At 42.9% G+C, this 25,500-nt stretch overlaps 1 protein-coding gene and 1 non-coding gene across 4 annotated transcripts in view; both read right to left on the reverse strand.

The window, feature by feature from the left end:
- Positions 1–570: 570 nt before the first annotated feature.
- SLC25A3 (solute carrier family 25 member 3) overlaps positions 571–25,500 on the reverse strand; it is a 32,201-nt gene continuing 7,271 nt past the window's right edge. For all 3 annotated transcript variants that reach the window (XM_029601542.1, XM_029601541.1, XM_029601543.1), the window contains 5 exons: positions 13,617–13,796; positions 12,658–12,839; positions 2,116–2,288; positions 1,050–1,160; positions 571–949 (listed from right to left, as the gene is read on the reverse strand). In XM_029601542.1, coding sequence (XP_029457402.1) covers positions 789–949; positions 1,050–1,160; positions 2,116–2,288; positions 12,658–12,839; positions 13,617–13,796 — 807 coding nt within the window. In that variant the 3' untranslated portion in view covers positions 571–788. The remainder of the gene's footprint in view (positions 950–1,049; positions 1,161–2,115; positions 2,289–12,657; positions 12,840–13,616; positions 13,797–25,500) is intronic.
- Positions 2,366–2,613, reverse strand: LOC115091412. The gene has a single exon (XR_003856714.1). It is a non-coding gene; the product is annotated as a small nucleolar RNA SNORA53 (small nucleolar RNA).

Consider the following 25,500-nt stretch of genomic DNA (forward strand, 5'->3'; position numbering starts at 1 on the left):
GTACTAAAATATGTACAATATAGTAGTGTTAATATTGTTTAATTATTCCATAACACCCCCTATACCCCTCCCCAAAACAGAAAGCTGGAGCCTTCCAGCACAAGGCACCATGCTCCCCAACCTCCTCACAAGTCAGAATCAGCCTCCAGTCCAGTAATGTTAATGCCCATTACTTACTACATAGGCCCCTTACTAATTTAGAATACCACCAAATCAATTTTCAGATGAAGTTTTAACACTAGTACAGGGATGGCCAACTCCAGTCCTTGAGAGCCGTAAACAGGCCAGGTTTTAGGAAATCCACAATGAATATGGATGAGATAGATTATGCATGCCAAAACTGGCCACCCCTGCACTAGTACTACTTATTTTTCATGGTTAACTATGCTTTTTTTAAATATTTAGGTAATATTCTAGAACATTCCTAGAAATGCTACAAATTAAGTCATTGTAAATTTAAAATGTGGCCTTCAGTCTTAAGTTTATTGATGTCTTCTATACAGATTTATTAGAAAGACATTGTTGATGCCAATCTGAAAGTTCATTAGACTTGGAAATAAATATTACAAATCTCTTGTAGCTTGTTTATTAATTCAACAGATATAGATACAGACAATGGTAAAACAGATATAATCTTTGAACCCTCACATGGGGCAAGGGCACAACCAATAATTGCATTTAGTGAACAGAATGGAAAGTTTCCATATGGTCAATTATATATAAAAATCTCCTTTTTTCAGTATGTGGTTTACTGACATGGGTAAGTAATGCTTCAGTCCATGGTTTGTCTACTGAGTTAAACCAAGCTTCTTTTTTAGGGACTCTGGCATTTCAGGTGGAGGAGGACGAGGAAGTCTGAAATAGACCTTAACGGAGTCATAAATAAACCACTGTAGTGCAGTCAGGGTACCAATCATGATAATACGGGCAAAGAGACCTTTCCAGACACCTGGAAAATGGAAAATAATATATATATATTATATAAATATAGGCAAAGAAGAGAATACAGGTTAAAAAGATATCCCAAGGTGGATAGCACTTTTTTTTACCTGTAGGTCCAAGTCTCTTGAGGACACCCAAAGCAGTGCTGCCCTTCTCTTTGTTCAACACAGACACCACAGAGTCAGCAGGATGAGAAACGATGGCACAGAACACACCAGCTGAAAGATTTTCAATAATTACAGTGTTAACAAGAAATGCAGTACTCTCAACCTGGTGACTATGAACAGCAGGTATGAAGTTAATAGGCTACAATCAGAAATGGGAGCAAATTCATATTATGAATATTCAAATTTAATTTTAGATTCCTACAAATGTACTTTAAAATCAATTATCTAAGAGTTTATTCTTATGAATAGGAAATTCTTTTTTATATATAGACATTCGATCTGAGATATCAGATCTGTTTACATTCAGGTACTATAGGTATTAGATTTTTACACCAAATGTTCAAAGAGAAAACCACCATTAGTTTTTAGCTATCTGTGGCAGACAAAAAAATAACTTTCAAGGTGCAATTGTTTTTACATGTCCACTAGGCCCTCAACATACCTTTGTGGTAATTTCTAAAAATATTGGACATGCTGTGTAAATTTTTATATAAAAATATGGGTATGTTTATGACAATTCTCTTCTGCTCTTTATGTAATGTTACTACTGGTTCTTAATACCGAAGAGTGTACCATTCACCTCCCTCAAAGATATAGTAAAACAGACCTTTGTGTTACCTGCACAAATTCTATGCTTCACATAGTTTCAGATACTGTAATGCTAGTTTTTTTTTGGTTTTTTTTAAATCAAAACACTGAAAACTTATCCTTGGTGAATGTCACCCTTAAAAATGTCAGTTAATCAGGATGCCAGAGCCTTATGCAAGATCGGTGATGCTTGTAAAGCCTGAATACAACATGAATAGCAGACTAAAGATTCTAAAAACAGGAAGAGAAGCTAAAGAAGGACTCTTTCAGGGGCTGAGTCACAAAATGGGATTTTAAGAGTTGATTTCACCTCTTCAAAGCATCAACATGTTGTAGTATTGAAAAGACTTTCCACCGAGAATCACTGAGATTTTGAAGACAATTTAAATTATAAAGATTAAAAATAAAGTTTGCTTACCAATATAACCAGCCACAAATGTGACAACCAGCTGCTCTGGTTTACTGCATTCACTTCGGGGTTTGGGAACCACATATTTATACAGCGCTTCAACAGTGCGCTCAAAGCAAGCAAACTTCATCATGGTGTACGGGATCTGTCTCATCCATAAGGGTGCTACACCTTTGTAGAAGCTTTAGAAGGAAAATAAAAATAAAACAGCTGCTCTAATGAACAATGCACTTTAATACATTTAGTGTTGATTTATAAGAATGTCTGCATACCAGCCAAATCCTGATGGTAGGAAACGCTGTAATACTACAAACGTTAAACATCAGGACGTAAAAGGCTAACTTGCAGGTATATTGCTCTCACATGCCAATGACTCAAGCACCTTTGACTGTGCAACCAAAAAGTTGCTGAATGTCACTTGACTGGAGCAACTAGGACTTCATATGAAAGTCTAGCTGAACTCAGCACAAGCCTGGCATCCACAAAGGTGGATCTAAGGAGCATGTTGCTGCTTTTCAACCTTTTTGGGGGGTAAAAAAGGCTGAAAAAAAGTGCACTTTGATTACAGATTTTTAAAAGGAATTCTTTGCTGGGCACCCTCACCAACCACCCTGATCTGGTCCTTATGAGAGTATTCTTTTCAACTCATTTTGCAGAAAGACTTTATAAACAAAAGCCAAGATAAATTTACATTACTATAATGATTACAATAAAAAGGCTGTGTCTTGTAGCTAAATCATTATACACAATGGACAAATGAAGTCCTGGATTAGGCGGCTTTTAAAAACGACTGATAGAGGGAGCTTTAATAAATATAGCACATGCCACACTATTTTCTATAAACTTCCCATAAAGAATGATTGCACCGAAGCACAGTTTTCCATAAGCATTCAATTGGTTATTTTCAGTTTAAAGTCAACTCACTGCTTATGGCATCAATTTCTATCAAGACAAATTCTGAAGAGGATGACAGAATGAATCTGGTACAAGATGCAGAATAAAAATTTAGAAACAAAACCTCACCCCAAGATGGCTTGATATTTTAGATTGGGAGGAATGCATAAATCTCAGACTAATAAAAAAGTTAAAATATTAAAAAAAAAAAAAAAAGTCCTTACCTGTTCATTTTCTTTGCATTAGTCCAGCCCTGACAAGTGGGTTATTTCCCCTTACCAGCAGATAACACTTTTTTCCTGTGACCTCACACCCACTACTTAGGTGGTGCTACTAGCAGCAGGAATCCAGCATCCTGACAAAGCTTTGAGTCCAACAGTAATAGAAAACTCCTGAAAAGGAGTTTTCCTGCAACAAATAAGAATGAATGCAACAATACTGGTAAGAAAGGGAAAAGGCTCAAATCTATCCTACCTCTGAAATCTAACCAGAACAATCTAAAAACCTGCACCCATGCTTGCCAGGATGCAGCAGGACTAATGGAAAGAAAAACAGGAAAGGAGGTTTTTCTCTGTCCATCTTGTCCTGCTACACCATTCTAGCTCAGATAAGTGGGAAGTACCAAAAGCTTAGGAGTGGGGCTGCCCACAGAACCCCACTCCTAAGCAGCTTTCTCCCACGCCAGCACATCCAGCCAATCAAATTTCACAAAAATACTCAGGGATAACCACACAGCCACCCAGCAAATGCCAGCAGGCACACGTGCATGCACGTCCGCCCTAATGCAGTGCATGCACACCAGTTCTGAGGGCTTCTTGCCTTTGAGCAAATAAGCTGAATCAATAGTTTCTTTTATCCAGTGAGCTAAGGTAGCCTTATGCAAACCTCCAAACAGGACAAAATTTGTCAGACTTGACGAAGGCATAGGTGACCTCCAAATATTGCGGCACAAGGCTCTGCATCTCTAGGCACCTGAGAGACTGATACTCCAGCCCACATTCCTCTTGGGAAAACGCCAGAAGGGAAAAAAAAAAATCACTTTATTGATATGAAACATGGAATTCACTTTAGGCAGAAACAGAAAGGTTACCACGCCAACGAGATCACCAAAAAGGGATCCCAGCAAGACGAGGCTTGCAACACGAGTCCCGCCGTGTGGAACATATAGGCACAAGGAACACAGATCCTTCAGCAATCGCTGAAAACAAAGTCTGCTTCAAAGGCTCAACGGGAGCCTCCGTTAGGGATTTCAACACCAAATTGAGATCCCACAGGGGAACAATGGGTCGAAAAGGGGGTTGCAACCTCTTCACACCCTTCAAGAGGGGGGGGGGGGGGGGAATACCTCAAAATAAGCCTCTAGGGAAGCACCCCCCCGTGGACCCAGGTAGCATGAAACTGCCACCACCAGCACCTTCAAAGAAAGCCCCTTGTCGAGACTGCCCTGAAAAAGGCCAAGACAGAACATCCGCATGCCAGGGACACCCCAACCTGGACCCACAAAATTATTCAAACAGATGCCAGATGCAAATATAGGCCAAGGAAGTAGACCATTTCAGAGACTTTATCAGCATAAAAATCACTGCCAAATACATATTCTTGCAGAGCTATCTCCACTCAAGAGCAAGGCCATAAGACAAAAATGAAGTAGGATCCTCCATGACCACATGCCTCTGGAAGGCGAAAGGGCTGGTCTACTTGCAACCATATGAGATCCACATACCATGGCCTGTGAGGCCAGTCTGGTGCAATCAGAATGACCCAGTTGCTTTCTAGTTGCATTCTCTGTAGCAGCTTGCCACTGACTGCCCACAGAAGGAAGACGTACAGGTGGTCTCCCGCCAGCCAGGCTCCACTGGGGCATCGATGCCCATGAGCTCCTACTTCTGTCACGGCTCAAGTGGTCTACCTTTGCATTTCACTGGGCCACTATCAAATCCACCTGTGAGCAACCCCATCTACGACAAATCCGGCAAAACACATCCAAGCTCAACTCCCATTCTCCAGGATCCAACAGGTTTTGGCTGAAAAAGACTGCTTGAACGTTTCCTGGCCGACAAGTGTGCACTGCTGAGAGCAGCCATAGTTTCCTCTCTGCCCAGGGGAAGAGAAGTGATGTCTCTACCGAAACTCCAACTCTGGGTTGCCCCCTGCTAAGGCACTGTCCAAGAGGACCAGAATGGACTTTTCCCAAAACAGCAGAAATGGAGAAGGGCCAGACAAATGGCTCTGGTTACCAGGTGGCTGATGGAGCACAAAGCCTCCGTCAAACTACCCTGAGCCAACAGCCTCACAAGGAGTTCCTAAGTGGAGAGTCTTGTATCCCTCATCACCAAGATCCAGGACAGTGTGGTTAGGCTGACTCCCTTCAACAAATGCAAAGGAATCATCCATGAGTGTAGTTAATTGCAAAACGGCCGAATCAGAGGTTAGTGCACTTTGTAGTCCTGGAACTCTGGAGACTAGCTAGACAAGAGTGATGCCTAGAGAGGGCACATGGTCGCGCCATAAAGCCTAGCACTTGCAAATAGCCCCAGGTGTGGGGAATGGGCAGCACCAGGAAGCTTCAAACCTGACTTATCTTGTGAACCCTCTCGTCCATGAGGGACACTTGTCTGACCGAGTATTGAACAGTACTCCCAAATACTCCACAAACTGGTAAGCTAAAGGGTATTCTTGGTAAAAGTGATCACCCGGCCCTAGTCCTCTAGAAAACTGCAGCACTCTAGTCACGCACACCACCTCATGAGTTGACATGTGGATTAATGAATCGAGATATGGGGGCACCATGATTCCCTCACTCCAGATAGCGGCCACTACCACAACCATTACTTTGGTAAACATGTGGTGCACTCATTAGACCAAAAGGCAAAACTCTGAACTGGAAAAGATCATGCAGCACGCAAAAACAAAAAGTACCTCTGATCCAATTTCTGAATTGGGATGTGAAGATAGGTCTCAGTCAGGTCCAATGAACACAGGAACTCTCTTTAAACAGCGGCAAGCAAAGTCCACAGAGTCTTCAAGTGGAAACGAGGGACACACAAATAGCGATTCATGCCCCTGAGTTCCAAGATGGGATGAAAGAAACCATCCTTTTTGGGCACCTCAAAATAAATGGAATAACGGCCCCATCCCTGCTCTAAAGGAGGCACAGACACCACTTCTCGCATGATATGCGGTTTTAATAAGGTCTCGTAGACAGCCTGTTTGGCTAGAGAGGAACAGGGAGATACCATAATGATGTCCCGAATAGGACATGAAGGTCCAACATCAAAACCTGACTGGATGATCTCCAACACCCACTGATTGGACTTTATATGGGTCCACTCCCTCAAACTCCCACAGGTGCCCCCCTACAGGAATAATGGGGGAGAAAACCCACAGACCCTTATAGGTGGATCTGTTGGCCCCTCTAGAGCAGGGGTGGGCAATTCCAGTCCTCGAGGGCCACAAACCTGTCGAGGTTTTAGGATATCCTAATGAATATGCATGACAGATTTGCATACAACTGAGGCAGAGTGCATGCAAATCTCTCACATATATATTCATTAGGGATATCCTAAAAACCAGACTGGTTTGTGGCCCTCGAGGACCGGAACTGCCCACCCCTGCTCTAGAGGAACAGGTATCAGACCTCTGCCTTTTCTCTCTCCACAAAAATCCTGACCCTGGCCTCTTGGACCAGAATACTCCAAAGGTGACCCCGAAAGAGTTTACTCAGTTGGCATCGCCTAGAGGCTTGAAACAGCCCCTGACCTCTGCCCACACTATAAAAAGGAGCAGCCCTTGTTCTCTGGCAAGCATTGGAGTTTTGGCTCTCCAAGATTCATCAACTGGTCCAGATCCTCCTCAAAACAGTACATAAGAAAATGCCATACTGGGTCAGACCAAGGGTCCATCAAGCCCAGCATCCTGTTTCCAACAAGGGGCCAATCCAGGCCACAAGAACCTGGCAAGTACCCAAAAACTAAGTCTATTCCATGATACCATTGCTTGCTAATGGCAGTGACTATTCTCTAGGTGAACTTAATAGCAGGTAATGGACTTCTCCTCCAAGAACTTATCCAATCCTTTTTTAAACACAGCTATACTAACTGCACTAACCACATCCTCTGACAACAAATTCCAGAGTTTAATTGTGTGTTGAGTAAAAAAGAACTTTCTCCGATTAGTTTTAAATGTGCCCCATGCTAACTTCATGGAGTGCCCCCTAGTCTTTCTACTATCCGAAAGAGTAAATAACCGATTCACCTCTACCCGTTCTAGACCTCTCATGATTTTAAACACCTTTATCATATCCCCCCCTCAGTCGTCACTTCTCCAAGCAGAAAAGTCCTAACCTCTTTAGTCTTTCCTCATAGGGGAGTTGCTCCATTCCCCTTATTTTGGTAGCCCTTCTCTGTACCTTCTCCATCGCAATTATATCTTTTTTTGAGATGCGGCGACCAGAATTGTACACAGTATTCAAGATGCGGTCTCACCATGGAGCGATACAGAGGCATTATGACATTTTCTGTTTTATTCACCATTCCCTTTCTAATAATTCCCAACATTGTTTGCTTTTTTGACTGCCGCAGCACACTGTACTGACGATTTCAATGTGTTATCCACTATGACAACTAGATCTCTTTCTTGGGTTGTAGCACCTAATATGGAACCCAACATTGTGTAATTATAGCATGGGTTATTTTTTCCTATGTGCATCACCTTGCACTTATCCACATTAAATTTCATCTGCCCTTTGATGCCCAATTTTCCAGTCTCACAAGGTCTTCCTGCAATTTATCACAATCTGCTTGTGATTTAACTACTCTGAACAATTTTGTGTCATCTGCAAATTTGATTCTCTCACTCGTATTTCTTTCCAGATCATTTATAAATATATTGAAAAGTAAGGGTCCCAATACAGATCCCTGAGGCACTCCACTGTCCACTCCCTTCCACTGAGAAAATCGCCCATTTAATCCTACTCTGTTTCCTGTCTTTTAGCCAGTTTGCAATCCACGAAAGGACATCGCCACCTATCCCATGACTTTTTACTTTTCCTAGAAGCCTCTCATGAGGAACTTTGTCAAACGCCTTCTGAAAATCCAAGTATACTGTATCTACCGGTTCACCTTTATCCACATGTTTATTAACTCCTTCAAAAAAGTGAAGCAGATTTGTGAGGCAAGACTTGCCCTGTGTAAAGCCATGCTGACTTTGTTCCATTAAACCATGTCTTTCTATATGTTCTGTGATTTTGATGTTTAGAACACTTTCCACTATTTTTCCTGGCACTGAAGTCAGACTAACTGGTCTGTAGTTTCCCAGATCGCCCCTGGAGCCCTTTTTAAATATTGGGGTTACATTTGCTATCCTCCAGTCTTCAGGTACAATGGATGATTGTAATGATAAGTTACAAATTTTTACTAATATGTCTGAAATTTCATTTTTTAGTTCCTTCAGAACTCTGGGGTGTATACCATCCGGTCCAGGTGATTTACTACTCTTCAGTTTGTCAATCAGGCCTACCACATCTTCTAGGTTCACCGTGATTTGATTCAGTCCATCTGAATCATTACCCATGAAAACCTTCTCCATTACGGATACCTCCCCAACATCCTCTTCAGTAAACACCGAAGCAAAGAAATCATTTAATCTTTCCGCGATGGCCTTATCTTCTCTAAGTGCCCCTTAAACCCCTCGATCATCTAACGGTCCAACTGACTCCCTTACAGGCTTTCTGCTTCGGATATATTTAAAAAGGTTTTTACTGTGAGTTTTTGCCTCTACAGCCAACTTCTTTTCAAATGCTCTCTTGGCCTGTCTTATCAATGTCTTACATTTAACTTGCCAATGTTTATGCTTTATCCTATTTTCTTCTGTTGGATCCTTCTTCCAATTTTTGAATGAATATCTTTTGGCTAAAATAGCTTCTTTCACCTCCCCTTTTAACCATGCCGGTAATCGTTTTGCCTTCTTGCCACCTTTCTTAATGTGTGGAATACATCTGGACTGTGCTTCTAGAATGGTATTTTTCAACAATGACCATGCCTCTTGGACATTTTTTTTTACTTTTGTAGCTGCTCCTTTCAGTTTTTTTCTAACAATTTTTCTCATTTTCTCAAAGTTTCCCTTTTGAAAGTTTAGCACGAGAGCCTTGGATTTGCACACCGTTCTTTTTCCAGTCATTAAATCAAATTTGATATTATGATCACTATTGCCAAGCGGCCCCACCACCGTTACCTCTCTCACCAAGTCCTGTGCTCCACTGAGAATTAGATCTAAAATTGCTCCCTCTCTCGTCTGTTCCTGAACCAATTGCTCCATAAAGCTATCATTTATTCCATCCAGGAATGTTATCTCTCTAGTGTGACCCGATCATACATTTACCCAATCTATATTGGGGTAATTGAAGTCTCCCATTATTACTGCACTACCAATTTGGTTAGCTTCCCTAATTTCTCTTAGCATTTCACTGTCCGTCTCACCATCTTGACCAGGTGGACAGTAGTATACCCCTATCACTATAGTCTTCCCCGACACACAAGGGACTTCTACCCATAAAGATTCAATTTTGTATTTAGTCTCATGCAGGATGTTTATCCTGTTGGACTCTATGCCATCCCGGACATAAAGCGTCACACCTCCTCCCGAGTGCTCCTCTCTGTCATTGCGATATAATTTGTACCCCGGTATAGCACTGTCCCATTGGTTATCCTCTTTCCATGTCTCTGAGATGCCAATTAAGTCTGTCATCATTTAATGCTATACATTCTAATTCTCCCAATCTTACTTCTTAGACTTCTGGCATTAGCATACAAACATTTCAAAGTTGGACTACTTTTCTTATTATTGGAACCTCACTGTCGGGATGCCCTAATTCTAATGCATCATTAGTATCCTTTAAAGATACCTCTCTCCGAACCATGCGCTGCTGAGCGACTGTCTGCTTTTCCCTTTGTTCTAGTTTAAAAGCTGCTCTCTCTCCTTTTTAAAGGTTAGCGCCAGCAGTCTGGTTCCACCCTGGTTAAGGTGGAGCCCATCCCCTCGGAAGAGACTCCCCCTTCCCCCAAAGGTTCCCCAGTTCCTAACAAAACTGAATCCCTCTTCCTTGCACCATCGTCTCATCCACGCATTGAGACTCCGGAGCTCTGCCTGCCTCTGGTGACCTGCGCGTGGAACAGGGAGCATTTCAGAGAATGCTACCCTGGAGGTTCTGGATTTAAGCTTTCTACCTAAGAGCCTAAATTTGGCTTCCAGAACCTCCCTCCCACATTTTCCTGTCGTTGGTGCCCACATGTACCACGACAGCCGGCTCTTCCCCAGCAGTGTCTAAAATCCTATCCAGGTGACGCGTGAGGTCCGCCACCTTCGCACCAGGTAGGCATATTACCAGGCGATCCTCACGCCCACCAGCCATCCAGCTATCTACATTCCTAATAATCGAATCACCAACTATGACGGCCAACCTAACCCTTCCCTCCTGGGCAGTAGGCCTTGGGGAGATATCCTCAGTGCGAAAGGATAATGCATCACCTGGAGAGCAGGTCCTTGCTACAGGATCCTTTCCTGCTACCCCTGGTTGGTGCTCTCCCATCATGAGACCTTTTTCCTCCAAGGCAGCACCAGGGCTACCAGTCTGAAGTTGGGACTTGACTACTATGTCCCTGAAGGTCTCATCTATATACCTCTCTATCTGCCTCAGCTCCTCCAGGTCTGCCACTCTAGCCTCCAGAGATTGGACTCGTTCTCTGAGAGCCAGGAGCTCTTTGCATCGCATGCACATGTACAACTTCCCCATACAGGTTTTAGATCAAGTCAGCTGCCCAATTATGTAGCCACGTCAGTTGACGCATTGCGACCAAAAGGGCCACTGGCCAGGAGGGCACTTTCCAGCAGTTGTTGGATCCAACTAAGGACAGCCTGGACCACCATAGCCGAACAAATGGAAATCTGGACTGCTGGTGCTAACGAAATAAATGCCACAAGGGTGGCTCCTTCATCCTGTCCTGTGGATTATTTAGGGACATGCCCCCCTCCACAGGAATGGTGGTACACCTGGTGACAGCAGTAACCAGAGCATCCACAACCGGGAATTGGAAAAACATCTATACCGAGGCCAGTGGGAGGGGATAAAAGAGCTGCAGAAGACTGGCATCCCATAGGCTCAACTCCAGAGATTCCCACTCAGCCAACATCTCCTCTACCTCTAGGTGGAGCGGGAAGGTGGTAGAGGTCTTCTGCTTAGAGAGAGCCCTACACTGGAGTCTCGAGGCTGTGACTCCTCCAGCAGAGACAAGAAATCACCTGCTTAAATCAAATAGCCTATCACGTCCCTGTGAAAGATGAATCATGGAATCCACATTATGTATAGGAAGAAGCTCCTGCTCCTCTAAGGACACCAAACTATCAGCATCTCCAGGCTTCTCAGAATTCCCTGGGTCCTCCCAAGAAGGCCCCGGTGCCTTAATAGCCAGCCGTACCCTCTTGGCATGGATATGGGGAGAGGGAACAGATGACAAAAACCACCTGATGCCTTTGCAATGGCCCCACCTTGCACCAACCCAGGTTTAGAGAAGGCAAGGTGAAAGAAGTGAGAATATTCCAGAGAGAAGTCTCCCATGGGCCAAACCAGAAGAATCTTCCTTACAGATCTCTCTGCAGCTACAGCTGACACCAATACTGGAGGGGAATCAGATTCCTCGCCATTGGGCCCTGCTGCCTCCTCACTGACATGCAAGCCCAAGCATATAGCAGGATTCAAGCTGGCCGCCACCACGAGTCCATACAGCCTTGCAGAGTCGGCACACTAAAGACAGCAGGCAGCAAAGGGGCAGCCAAACCCTTCCGAGAGTCTGAGCCAGGTCATCTCTCCACTGCAGCCCAGCGGACCCTGCAGTGATGGACACCACAGGTCGACCTATCCATCAGGCCAGTTGCACCATATACTGCTGCTAGAGAGCTTCAGCCGCATCTGCTCTGACTCCCCCCCCCCCCAGTTTAGTAACGCCAGCAGCACTCACTGCCAGACGGCCAGCCCTGCCTCCTAGCTGTTGCTATCCTGCACACTCCTCTCACTTGCAGACATGCACAGCCGCTATTAGCCCAATTGTTCTATTTTCTCTTTTTTTTTTTTTTTTAACAGTGGGGGTGAGGGAGAGCAAGGAGGGAGCACTATGACAAATGAATTCACAAAGGGCACAGGAAGCAGGAAAAGTTCCTTTCAGAGAGAAAAATAGAAACAAACTTCTCTATTCTCCTAAGGCCCCCCCTTTTTCTCTTTTTTAAAAATCTGCTCCCCAGCCAAAGCTCAACCATATACTCCCTCAGGGGCTGGCAGCAGAGCAAGGGCTTGTACTGCTGGTTGCAACCAGTAGCCTGACTTTGGATCCAATGACAAGCTGCCGTATCAGCCGGTTCTACCACCTGCTAGAGGCAGAAAAACTGGATTCCTACTTCTATCACCTCCTCCTAAGTAGTGGCTGTGATGTCAGATGAAAAATTAGTATTATCTGCCTCCATCATTTGGAAAGGGGAAATAATCCACTTGTCTGGGTTGGACTAGTATAGCAGGACGAGATGGAATTTATAGTTTATTTACACAAAAAACACCCAGAGCTCCTGATCACATTGCCATTGACAGAACATGTCTGGGTACTAAATACTTACGCCCATAATCCTTCTTCTGCATACATTTTTGGAACAGCTTCTCTCAGAGTGTTAGCATAACCTGGTTGTGTCTGAATGCGAACCTTTGTAGCTTCCATTGGGGACAAGGCAATATCTGCAAAGAACTCTGCACTGGCAGATGCAGCCAGATATAAAGATGTACGCCACAAGTATGTATTCTCCTGAAATACAGAGCAAACACCAACTGAGGAGATTACCAGCGGCAGCATCACCAAGGTTGGGACAAAACAGGATGAGCCAAGAGGGAAAGGATAGAAGACATTAAAAAAAAAAAAAAAAAAGGGTCATGCTAGACAGGATGCCTGCAGTCAGAAAATGAGGAGAGATGAGGGAGGGAAGAAAGATAATGGAAAGAACAAGAAATAGGAGAGGATAGATACTGAACCCCTAAATTTTCAACTTTCCCTTAATCTTTATCCAAAAAAGCCTGACAGAATAAGGTGTGGAGGAGGAGGAAAATGTCTGGTGTAAAATACAGAGGATGTCTATACATTGGACCTGGTATAATTTCAAGATCTCATGTGAGGCAGAAAAGCTAAGTGCTGGGTTTGACTACAAATGGGGAGGAAAATGGAGGCTCAGTAGAAGACATTCGAAATGGGAGGTACCCAGACTGTTCAGGTGCTAAAGCTCCTTAAAGTCATAAAAGTAGTAATAGGTGAAGATATGTACTGTCAGGAAGAAAATAAGATCAAGGGTCTAATTAAGTAAAAACCAACAATGTTAAGAAACAGGTCTCAATGATAGAGAAGAAAACTGGATGCCAGTATCAAATGTAGTTTACCAGTACAATGCTCTAGATGTCTAGAAGTCAGTTTAGACACCAAATTCTCACTACTCACAAAAAAAAAAAAAAAAAAAAAAGATGGGTCAGTGGTCACTAATGAATCATGGGCAGTAAGAGGGTAAGCAGGGAGTCAGACAAAATGTGAACTTACCTCCCCTAAAAGGTTACTGTACAAGACTTTGAAGACTTCATAAAACCCAAACTTGCAAAGTCCCTGCATTGAGTACCCAATGAAGGTTGGAGCCCATCCTTTTGCAAGTCCTCGGACACCATCTTCTTTAACTGTGATTGAGAATCCATTGAAAATGCTTTTGTATTTCTTTGGGTCCACCTAAACAAATAAAATTTAGGTTCTGAAAGTGTATAAGAGAGAAAATAAAGACAACTCACTCGCTCCAGTATCTTTTTCATGCTTAAATTTTCAACCAGGCAGGGACCTTCAAAGGCTGCAGAGTCCTGGTTTCCAGGAAAGCCACAATAAATATTATGTAAATCTGCATACACTGTCCAACAAGCAGGCTAATTTGTGTAGCTTTCAAGGTCTGGAAACTAGACTTATTTGTAGCCCTTGAAAAATGTAATTAAGAACCCCCAGAGCAGGGAGGGACAGGCTAGATTCAGCTATCAAACCTGGATATTCGTTTTCTATAATTGTATTTTCCTCTCCAGAGTCCACAGTAAAGACTTCTTCTTAAATCCTATTTCTTTTCAATAAAAAGACTCATTCTAGCGAGTAACTTCTGTTGGGAGTTACAAATGTATGCCATCAATATACGTGTAAACATTTCATATCCAATTTATATTCCACCTTTCCTGACTAGTCAGCCTCTAAGCAGATTACATTCAGATACCAGAGGACTTACAATTTAATGGAGAAATTACTTACCTGATAATTTTGTTTTCTTTAGTGTAGACAGATGGACGCTAGGAAAATCCTGTTTATTAAGGCTTCTCCCCCATTCTGCATTTATGGGAAAAATGCTGAGTAAATGAGGCCTTAAGTTCGTACGCGAGGCAATGGAGAGTGAAATGACTTGTTCAAATGTCATAAGCAGTGTCTGAATATTCTCATAATTCGTATCCACTTTTTTTTTAGGGGTTGCACAGGGACAAAGTTCTCAGAGCTAATTGGGGTCTGAACCATTATAATGAACTTTCAAGAAACTTTTGAATTTAGCTTTTGTGAAAGAGAAAAATTCAACTGAGTGCAAGAAATCAGTTCAGTAGGTTTTACCAAGACCTCTACAATGAGGAGTTAAAGCTGGTATTGTTAATATTTGATACTATTACCCAAATGCAGATAGGGGACTACAATTTGAGGCTATATTTATGTATTTCTTAATTGTTATTGGACTCATTACTGATTTTGTGTGATTTTAATTATGGTGTTTTAGTTACCTGTGTAAAAACACATATCCTGCTCTAAACAAATTATATTTACTTCCAAATGGTGTATAGAGTTGTGGAATAGAATTATATGCTCAATTTTGGTCAGTTATATTGAAATGCTAAACTAGGGAAGAGGATTATTTGAAAGCTTTGTATAGGCAATTTTCATGCCAAGTGTGACTAAGCCAAATGATAAGCTGCTTCTGTAACTAACTTGCTTATTGCCACACTTCCCAGTCCCCCACTGACCCAGCGAAATAGGAACTCATCCTCCGCCCAGGCAGAACGTGGCAGGAGAGCTGGAGTCAGCGGCACTCGCAGCATGGTTTCTTCTTCCCGCCTCCCACAGCCCGAAAGAGGAAGTAGTATGCAGTGACCGCGTTTGCAGAAAGAAGAGACCATACTAGTGTGTGCAGAGTCAGCTAGAAGAGAGGCACGGCGCAAAAGAGGAGAAAAAAGTCAGCCCCCGTGGTGGATGAGAGTCCTTTCTTGGGGCCAAGAGGGCTGGAAATGGAGGAGGCTGCTGCTAGTTTAAGGGGGGGGGGGGGGGGGGGGGGGGGAGGAGAAGAGTGAATTAGCATACATGCTTCAGATCGTGTGCATGTGTGTTACAGCACGTATGTGACTGAAAACCTGTTTGTGTGAAAAAGTGTGACAGATCATGAATGTAAATGTATGATTGAGAACCTGTGACATGAGAGAGCATGTGTGTCGTGTGCTTGAGAGCCAGGGTAGATGGGAGAGCATGTGAATATGCGATTGAAAGCCTGTGTAAGTGTGAGAAACAAACAGAATGTGTGTTTAAAATGTGTGACAAAGAGCCTATATAAGTGAGAGAAAAAGCATGTGTGTGTGAGAGATTGAGAGCCAGTGTGAGAGAGTGTGTGTGTCAGAGAGGAAAAACCATCCCTCCTCCTGCAAAATAATCTCAGGGCACCTGGATATCAAGAGTTCCCAGGTATGCAGAGCAAAGCATTTTATCATCCTTATTTTTCATTATTGGAACTGTGTATGTTATTTTGAAATATTTTATTGGTATCTAGAAATTTTTGATATGAGTTTTTAATTACTGGATATTCCTTTCATCAGCTATTTTGAAATCTGTTCTGTTAGTATAGTTTTACTGCTATTGATTTTATATTTCTGGATTTGTTTTATAAGGATGGGTGATGTTTCTCTTTTTCCTTTGTTACACTGCATACAGTCTCTCTGGCTTGTTGCCGTTTCCAATTCAGTTTTTGTCTGCATGCTTTTAGTTATGCATTTTGGTCTCTTTATTCTTTGTTAGGTGAGGGTCAGCATGTGATTCAGGTGAGGTTTTCTGCTGGTGTGTAGTTTGTGTGGGGCTCTACAGCAACCTGGCTTAGTCCGTTTTCCTAATAGGAGATGTATTGGTGTAATATTTCAGTGTTGCCTTTTCTTAGGTAAGGTAGTTACTGTTTGAGTGTTGGAAATTGGTGCCGTTTTGGTATGGGATGTTTACTATTTATGCATTTCTGTTCAGAGTACTTATCTTTCCCTTGTGTCATTCTTAATAAAAATAAATACTAGACGTTTACTTTATTTCCACCGTGAATTGAAATGAGGTGCGTCATGAACGGAAAAGGCTCGAGAACCACTGCTCGAGGGGTTTCATACTACCATGTATATAGACATGGTAGTATAAGAAATGTAGGACAGAAAAGGACAGTAACTGCATTTCAGCAAACTGAATGTCTATTAGCGTTATCAAGCACATTACTCAGTAAAAGTAAATATGAAATTCAGCTCAAGTCATGGATAGGGGAAATGCTGCAGGCGTTAAAACATCAGAACATAAAATGTTAATGTGCAGAATTGCTGAATGTCATTTGACTAGAGCAACAAGAACGTCAAATGAAAATTTAGCTGAACTCTGTGCAAGCCTGGCACAGACAGAAGTGGATCTAAGGAGCATGTTCATACCTTAAAGCAGCAGCACATTTACTCAGAATACCAACTTGCTTTGATTTTCGTTAACTGCAAACTAGAAGATGATATTTTTGCCAATACTGCAGCTTTCATACCACAGATTTTACCAGCAATTAAATTTATCCTCAACAGGGCTGCTTTGGAACATCTCAAACCTCAAATTCTTAGCAGTCATAGGATGAAGAATTAAGAAAATCCTTTCTGAAACCCTAAATTATTGGGGGAAAGGAGGCAGTATGGTTAATAGGCCAAACCATTTGAACAAAATTCTGGAGATGTGAAAGAAGGCGTATCAAGGAATTGTGCAGCAGTCATTACTTCTTTTCCTAGTTTCCCTTTGGAATACTAGCTTCTTGCAGTTGGTATGGAATGTTCTAGCTTAAACAAAAACAGAAGAGATGTAGATTCCAAGCTAACATGAAAGGGTCCGTCATGCAGTTCTTTTCCCAAACTATAATAAAGGAGGAGTACTTGCCCTTGCCTATATGGGCTCATTTCACATAGCACTTCAATAACATGAGACCACCAGTTGGAGCAAGAAGGTTTTGTGTTACAAGCAGGGAGGTTCAACAAGCTGACAACAGCATGAACCAGAGGATATGAGAAGGCAAAACAGTTGTCCATGTAGTACAAGCACTTCTAGCTGTCAAAAGATACAGCAATAACTAAGGACCAACATTCACAATCTCCAATTTAGGAAGTCTAAAACCTACCCAATTCCTCATTAATGCACTGTGCCACTAAATCCAAAAGTAAGGAGACATTACTATTTACCTTTCTTCTAATGAAGGCAGGCCAATGCCCACAAGTGTGTTATGCACCCTCTCCAGCAGATGAAGATAGAGTAAAAGCAGATGTCATGGATATACAGCCCTACCCAACATCAGCCTGTCAGTATTCCCTGAAAAAAAGAGTGTGGAAAACACTGAATATACTTGAACCGATAATTAAATATTCATGCATCCAACCAAAAAGGGAATACTGAACATCCAAGGTTCGCAAAAGACAATACTCTCTACTTGGTCCCTGTCCGAAGTGGGCAGGGAAATTGAATCAAATGAAGCTTAAAAAACACTTTTAGCAAAAATAAGACACAGTCTGAAGCTGTACTGCTCCCAAAGTCATATGTAGAAAAGGCTCATGGCAAGAAAGGTTTCCGAGAGGCAGGCTGACGTGCAGAACAGATTGCCACTAGCAAAACTGTCTTCAAGGTAAGCAGCCACAAGGAAAGGCCATGTAGTGGCCGAAAAGTTGGCCCCGGTAAGAAATTCAAGACCAGATTAAGACCCCACATCAGTTTTAAGGGAAGGCACAGATGCTCAACTCTCTTCAACAACTGGGACACATCAGGATGGGAAGACAAAGGCCCATCTATCACCTCTAATTATTGTCCGATATTACCCTATCCTTCATGGCCAAAGGACTAGAAACTGCAGTTCTCCACTGATTCAAACAACATTCTCAACCCAATATAAGGTTTGCTTTCAGGAAGCACCACAGCACTGAACTCCTACTATCTAGCTTTGATACAGTGAGACATGGATTTGACCATGGCTCTTTGTTCCTATGTTTACTTGACATCTCCACTGCATTTGACATGGTTAATCACTCCATCCTACTCTCAAGGTTATGCACATTTGGAATAACCGGTATTGTGCTGAACTGGTTCTCATCTTTCCTTAGCAAAAGGTAACTGAACCTTTCCTCAACAACTGCCTCACAATGATCCAAAAAAATGGCAACACCATAATAAATTAGTGCTCAACATATCCAAAATAGAAATCATTCTATTGTGCCATCCAATCCTCAATATTCTCAACCATATCACTCGATACCCATCCCATCCCCCAAAGTGTACAGAACTTAGGAGTCACTGTTGATCCCTCCCTCTCCACGCGTAACCATAAGAAAAATCACCAACTCATCCTTCTACAAACTGCACTTACTACGCCAGCACATCTCTACTGGCTCCCTATCTCCTTCCGAATACAATATAAGCTGGCAATGATCATCCACTCCGATTCACTACTTAAACTCCCCATGGCTCCTCAACAATAAAAATCCACACCCCTACCAGAAAGCTAAGATCTTCTAACCAGATGCTACTAGATACTCCACCCACAAGAAACACACACCTAATATAAAGCAGAGAATGCGCTTTCTTCCCTGCTGGACCGCTCCTATAGAACGGCCTACCACGGACAATAAGATGCCTCCTAGAAAGAACACTCTTCAAAGAAGCCCTTAAAGCTTTCCCAAACCAAGATGACAGCGGACTACCTTCAACCGGTCCCCTGGCTGGGGATGCTACCTAGCCTTCTACTCCCCTCTCTTGACTCCTTGTCACATGTGAACTCAATCCCTGATGCCTGTCCCCCCCCCCCTTTAAGATTTTATATTACCTTCCCTCCTCTATTTTCTGTATATATGCCACATTGTACCCACCACTGACTCACCCCCTATAACAGATGACAGCTGCCACTTGAATCTTCAAAGTGTTAAGGACCAAACCTTTACACAGCCCTTCCTGTAAAGATTCCAAAATCAATGGAATATCCACTCAGAGGCTGAGAACCTCTCTCCGTACAACAGGCCTCGAATATTCTCCACACACTATATTGGCTAGATGTGAACAAAAATTTCCTGGCCTGAAGTAAAAGTGGAAATTACAAGCGAATAACCACACACTTGAACCACCTAGTCCTCTCATGGACCAAACTATAAGATAAAATCAAAACCAGAGCTTTGTAAAGAATGGGTCCCTGCTATAACATTCTTCAGGAGGCAGCAGTCCGAGGTGACTGCTCACTAGCAACCTCTGCAAATGGGCATATCATGGCCTCCAGGGCCAATCCAAAGCCACCGAAAGTATGGTGTTGGCCAGACTTGCAACCTTCAGAATGATCCAGTGTATTGGGATGCCAGGGTGGGAAGCGGGCTGCCACGTAACCACACCTGAACAAGAGCATTGATGCCCAGTGCTGTCGGATCCCGTCTAACTGAAAAACTGCAGAATTTTTGTTGTTGGAAGTTGCCAGCAAGTATGGGCAGCCTCAGTGCTCCACTATGAACTGAAAGGCTTCGTCTGCTAACTCCCACTCTCCTGGGTCCAAGTTCTTCCTGCTGAGAAAGTCACTGACCTTTCCGGCAAAGTGGGAGGATATGTCTAGCAGATGGTGCCCATACTAATCAGCGCATCTGTCTCCTCTGACACTTGTTGATTTCTGGTTCCACCCCGATTGATTTAGGCCACTGTTGTCACATTGTCAGACTTTATCCGGACTGCCTGAGCCTCTCGACGCCCGGCAAGCCACAAGCATGCCAGCCATACCACCTGTGTGTTTCCAGTCGGTTGATGCTTCACTACAGTTCCTTGGTATTCCAGTAACCTTGTACCATCAACTCCTGAGTGAACCCTCCAACCCAGGAGGCTTGCATCTGTTATGAGCACTAACCAAGCCAGTATCTCAAGAAACACCCTTCCTGAGATGATCTGCATGCAACCACCTCTGCAACTGGACACACTCCTCCAATAAGAGAAGCCTCACCGTGTAGTCCTGTGACTGCGGCCTCCAGCGGGAAAGCAACTTGTGCTGAAGAGATTGCATGTGTGTCCTCACCCAGGGAACAACCTCTAACATGGCTGCCATCAAACCCAGGACCAGAAGAGAAGACCATTGTTGTGCAAACAATCCTTCTCAGGGTTTGAACTAGAGTATACTTCTGAATCTGACTCTCTGGCAGAAACATGCTGCCCTACTTTGTATCAAAGTGAATGCAGATATACTCCAGCATCTGAGATGGCTATAAGTTGCTCTTGGCCAAGTTTGCCACTTAGCCTAGATGCTGCAGTAAGGTGACCACACTGCGAGAGGTCCAGCAATTTTCTTCCATGCTCTTAGCTCAAATCAACTAATCATCCAGATATGGATGAACTAGGATGCAGTCTTTGCACAAGATTGCTAGTGCTACAACCATGACCTTGGAGAAGGTCCTGGACACAGTGGCCAGCCCGAAAGGCAAGGCCTGAAACTGATAAGGACGTCCCAGAAAGGCAAACCTTAGGAACCATTGATGTTCTTGGCAAATGGGAATATGCAGATATACTGCAGTCAGATCCAGAGACACATGAGGTATTCTCCCATTTGTACTGCCATTATGATGGAGCGTACAGTCTCCATTCATAAAATAAGCCACGCGCAAATGACAACTGACAGCTTTGAGATCCAGGATTGGTCAAAGACACCCCTCTTTCATGAGTACCTCAAAATAGATTGAACAGCGGCCTGTATTTTGTTACAATTTAGGAACAGCAATTATGATCTTCAGGTCCAAAAATCTTTCCAATGTAGTTTCCACTGCTACCCTCTTCGGGGGAGGGGCGGGGAATAAATTATGCACTTATCTTTCAACTTGCTCCATAATGATATTTCTATTCTTAGCAAGAAAGTGCCTCATAAAACGATGTGTTTCCTCAGCCAACGTTGTCAACGTTTCACTAATGCTGCATCAGGGCAGGTTTGTTATGTTTTCAACCTTCCATCTCTAATGATCGGGCTTAGCCACTCCAAGGGGCTTCAGAGTCTAAGAAATCAGACCTGGCAACTCATCCCTATGAAAGAAACTGAGTTCTATGTGGCTCTAAATCTGGGAGAATTTCCCCTTCCTCAAGAGGGGAACAATCCAAATCAGTGTCATTTTCATCCAGATCACTTAAACATTGTCAGGGAGTGTTGCACCACAGCATTTGCATGCAGTGGCAGACAGAGACCCCGTGCATGCGATCTCAATTTTGCCAAGAGTAACTGATAAGTATGAGAAAAAAAAAAGTGTGAAGCTTGCTGGGCAGACTAGATGGGCCGTTTGGTCTTCTTCTGCCGTCATTCTATGATGGCATTACCAACTCTGAAGGGCACCCCCTGTAGAAAAGTCTGTAGTCCCTGGAAAAATTCCACCCAGGAGGAGAGGATGTGTCCATACCAGGCCCCACAGGTTGAAACCTGACGTCCTGTGAGCAAGTAGCGCTGGCAAAATCAGTAGGGGGCAAATCACCTCGAGCATCCAGGCAGCGCGACAGGCTCACAGAAAGCTCTGGCTGCAATGTCCTTATATGAACATAAGAAGAACATAAGAAAATGCCATACTGGGTCAGACCAAGGGTCCATCAAGCCCAGCATCCTGTTTCCAACAGTGGCCAATCCAGGCCACAAGAACCTGGCAAGTACCCAAAAACTAAGTCTGTTCCATGTAACCATTGCTAATGGCAGTGGCTATTCTAAGTGAACTTAATAGCAGGTAATGGACTTCTCCAAGAACTTATCCAATCCTTTTTTAAACACAGCTATACTAACTGCACTAACCACATCCTCCGGCAACAAATTCCAGAGTCTAATTGTGCGTTGAGTAAAAAAGAACTTTCTCCGATTAGTTTTAAATGTGCCCCATGCTAACTTCATGGAGTGCCCCCTAGTCTTTCTACTATCCGAAAGAGTAAATAACCGATTCACATCTACCCGTTCTAGACCTCTCATGATTTTAAACACCTCTATCATATCCCCCCTCAGTCGTCTCTTCTCCAAGCTGAAAAGTCCTAACTTCTTTAGTCTTTCCTCATAGGGGAGCTGTTCCATTCCCCTTATTTTGGTAGCCCTTCTCTGTACCTTCTCCATCGCAATTATATCTTTTTTGAGATGCGGCGACCAGAATTGTACACAGTATTCAAGGTGCGGTCTCACCATGGAGCGATACAGAGGCATTATGACATTTTCTGTTTTATTCACCATTCCCTTTCTAATAATTCCCAACATTGTTTGCTTTTTTGACTGCCGCAGCACACTGTACCGACGATTTCAATGTGTTATCCACTATGACACCTAGATCTCTTTCTTGGGTTGTAGCACCTAATATGGAACCCAACATTGTGCAATTATAGCATGGGTTATTTTTCCCTATATGCATCACCTTGCACTTACCCACATTAAATTTCATCTGCCATTTGGATGCCCAATTTTCCAGTCTCACAAGGTCTTCCTGCAATTTATCACAATCTGCTTGTGATTTAACTACTCTGAACAATTTTGTGTCATCTGCAAATTTGATTATCTCACTCGTCGTATTTCTTTCCAGATCATTTATAAATATATTGAAAAGTAAGGGTCCCAATACAGATCCCTGAGGCACTCCACTGTCCATTCCCTTCCACTGAGAAAATTGCAGCACAAATTGCTAAGCGCTTAGACTTTTGTCTCTGGCTCCACAGTGACCCAGTTAATGTGCCTCAGTACGATACGCACTTAATACACATTCAGCTACACGGCAAAGTACGTGTTTAGCTACGCACACAGCCAATCTATGAAGCGTGCACACAAACAGGAGACGCAGTCATATACAAAAAATGTGAGTGAAGGAACTGCCACTGCCTACCACATGGCCAGAGAGAGGAAGCCTGGCCTAGCCAAAAGCCTGCTCAACCTGCTCTTCCTCCACCCTCACTAAACTCCCCAGAGATGTGAGTGGTATACAATGAACATCAATGCTGGGAAGTTGGTGGTCGGCATTGAACGAAAGAGAACCTCACAAACGTCTGGCTGACAGCAGGAAGATGTCTCCTGCTACAGGGGGAAAGGATGAAAGTCTTGGCCTGCAACAGCTATTTATTTTTTGTAAGACTATGCCAGAAAAAGGTTATCATACTCAAGGCTCTCAACGGAGGGAGGGACCCACTCAGTATCACCTCAGGAGGCAAGCGGTACTTATCCAGTAATGTGCCTGTTCCAGAAACTGTACTTTTTTTTTTGCTTTACAGGCAATCCCCAGTAGGGAAATGCATGTCCACCATCTGCTGGAACCTGAAAATTCTGGTGTGCTGTGTTGGGATAGGGCTATATATGTGACATCTTTTACTCCATCTCAGTCTGCTGGTAGAGGTGCAAAATCCACTGTGGGGATTGGCTTGCCTGAATGCAGAGGAAATTTTAAAACATGAGATATGCATGCATGTCTAGGCGAATGAACAGTTAACCTTAATTTTAGGGTTAAATCTTAAGACTGAAAATCAAATGTCATAAAAAAAAAAAAAGTCTAATCTATGTAGTATGCCTCATGCTAAACATTTTACTTCAATACAACCTCAGTACTGAGAAAATTAATATAAAAAAAAATCTAATGGAACACTTATATAGTGGACAAGCCAAAATCATGTGTTACCAAGTGACCATCAAAGCACCGGGTTGAGTTGGTATACCTTATTCTGCAACCCGCAAATATTTGTGTGTGCTTAAAAAAAAACTTTAATCTTCAGTCACTTGACTTGGCTCTTTTTATTCTTTGTTTTTTCAAAAAATATATCTGTTGGTAATCATTAAATATTGCACATGTAACAAATCTTGCTTTCTGCCTATTCCAATGAATTGTGCTTTTAAGCTTTAAGGAACTTGCATGTTACGGTGTTGACACTCCGACACTGCAGCGTTTCGGAGGGTTACTCCTTCCTCAGGGGTTGCAACGGCTCCTCAATTCGTGAAGTGGTGTGCATTCTACACCCTTGGTGAATAAGTCCAGCATTTTCTGCCAAAGAAAATCAACATAGTTTTGTGTTGATAAATTTAACATCCAACTATGTACATTGGTGCCACAATTGTATATGAAAAGGTTCTCACCTCAGACTTCTTCCATGGGGTGGCATTCCATGAAGTTAGCAAGTAGCACATTTAAGACTAATCGGAGAAAATTATTTTTTCACTCAACGCACAATAAAGCTCTGGAATTTGTTGCCAGAGGATGTCGTTAGTGCAGTTAGTGTAGCTGGGTTCGAAAAAGGTTTGGAGAAGTCCATTAACGGCTATTAATCAAGTTTACCTAGGGAATAGCCACTGCTTTAATTGCATCAGTAGCATGGGATCTTCTTAGTGTTTGGGTAATTGCCAGGTTCTTGTGGCCTGGTTTGGCCTCTGTTGGAAACAGTATGCTGGGCTTGATGGACCCTTGGGCTGACCCAGCATGGCAATTCTTATGTTCTTATGTGCTCATTCCATATGTGCAGTGTATCACTTTTGGTTTTCTCCTCCGTGTCTACTGGCGGCCTCTGATGAAGCCACCATTTTTATATAACTGAAAGCCTGCGAAACTCTGGTTGTCAAAAGGATCAAACTATTATAGTATAAAATGCCCTGCACAACTGACAATTTTTTTGAAAGAATGTAAGCTTAAATGAGTGTGTACCAGTTAAGATCATCATTTAAACCTCCAGGTTCTACCATATTGTTTATGTATCCAATAGTTCTCTCTTAGATTTAATCTGGCGTGTGTCTCCCCCGCGCTCTATCAGAGGAACATATTCTAGTATAGTCCATTTAAAATCCCCGAAGGAATGTCCTTTCAATACGCAATGTGCCACCACCAGTGCTTTAAGATCTTTGGTGGACACGCTGCTCCGGTGTTCAATCAAATCGGATTCTAATCATCCCGGATGGTGGCACAATGACTATACTAGAATATGATGGTGGACATGCATTTTCCTACCGGGGATTGCCTGTAAAGTGTTAAAATAAATAAAATTTAAAAAAAAAAGTACAAACATGGCGGCTTCATCAGAGGCCGACTGTAGACACTGAGGAGAAAACCGAAAGTGATACACTGCACATGTGGAATGAGCACCATGGAAGAAGTCTGAGGTGAGAACCTTTTCATATACAATT

Source organism: Rhinatrema bivittatum, chromosome 4, assembly GCF_901001135.1.
Source record: "Rhinatrema bivittatum chromosome 4, aRhiBiv1.1, whole genome shotgun sequence".
In the NCBI taxonomy this organism is placed as follows: domain Eukaryota; kingdom Metazoa; phylum Chordata; class Amphibia; order Gymnophiona; family Rhinatrematidae; genus Rhinatrema; species Rhinatrema bivittatum.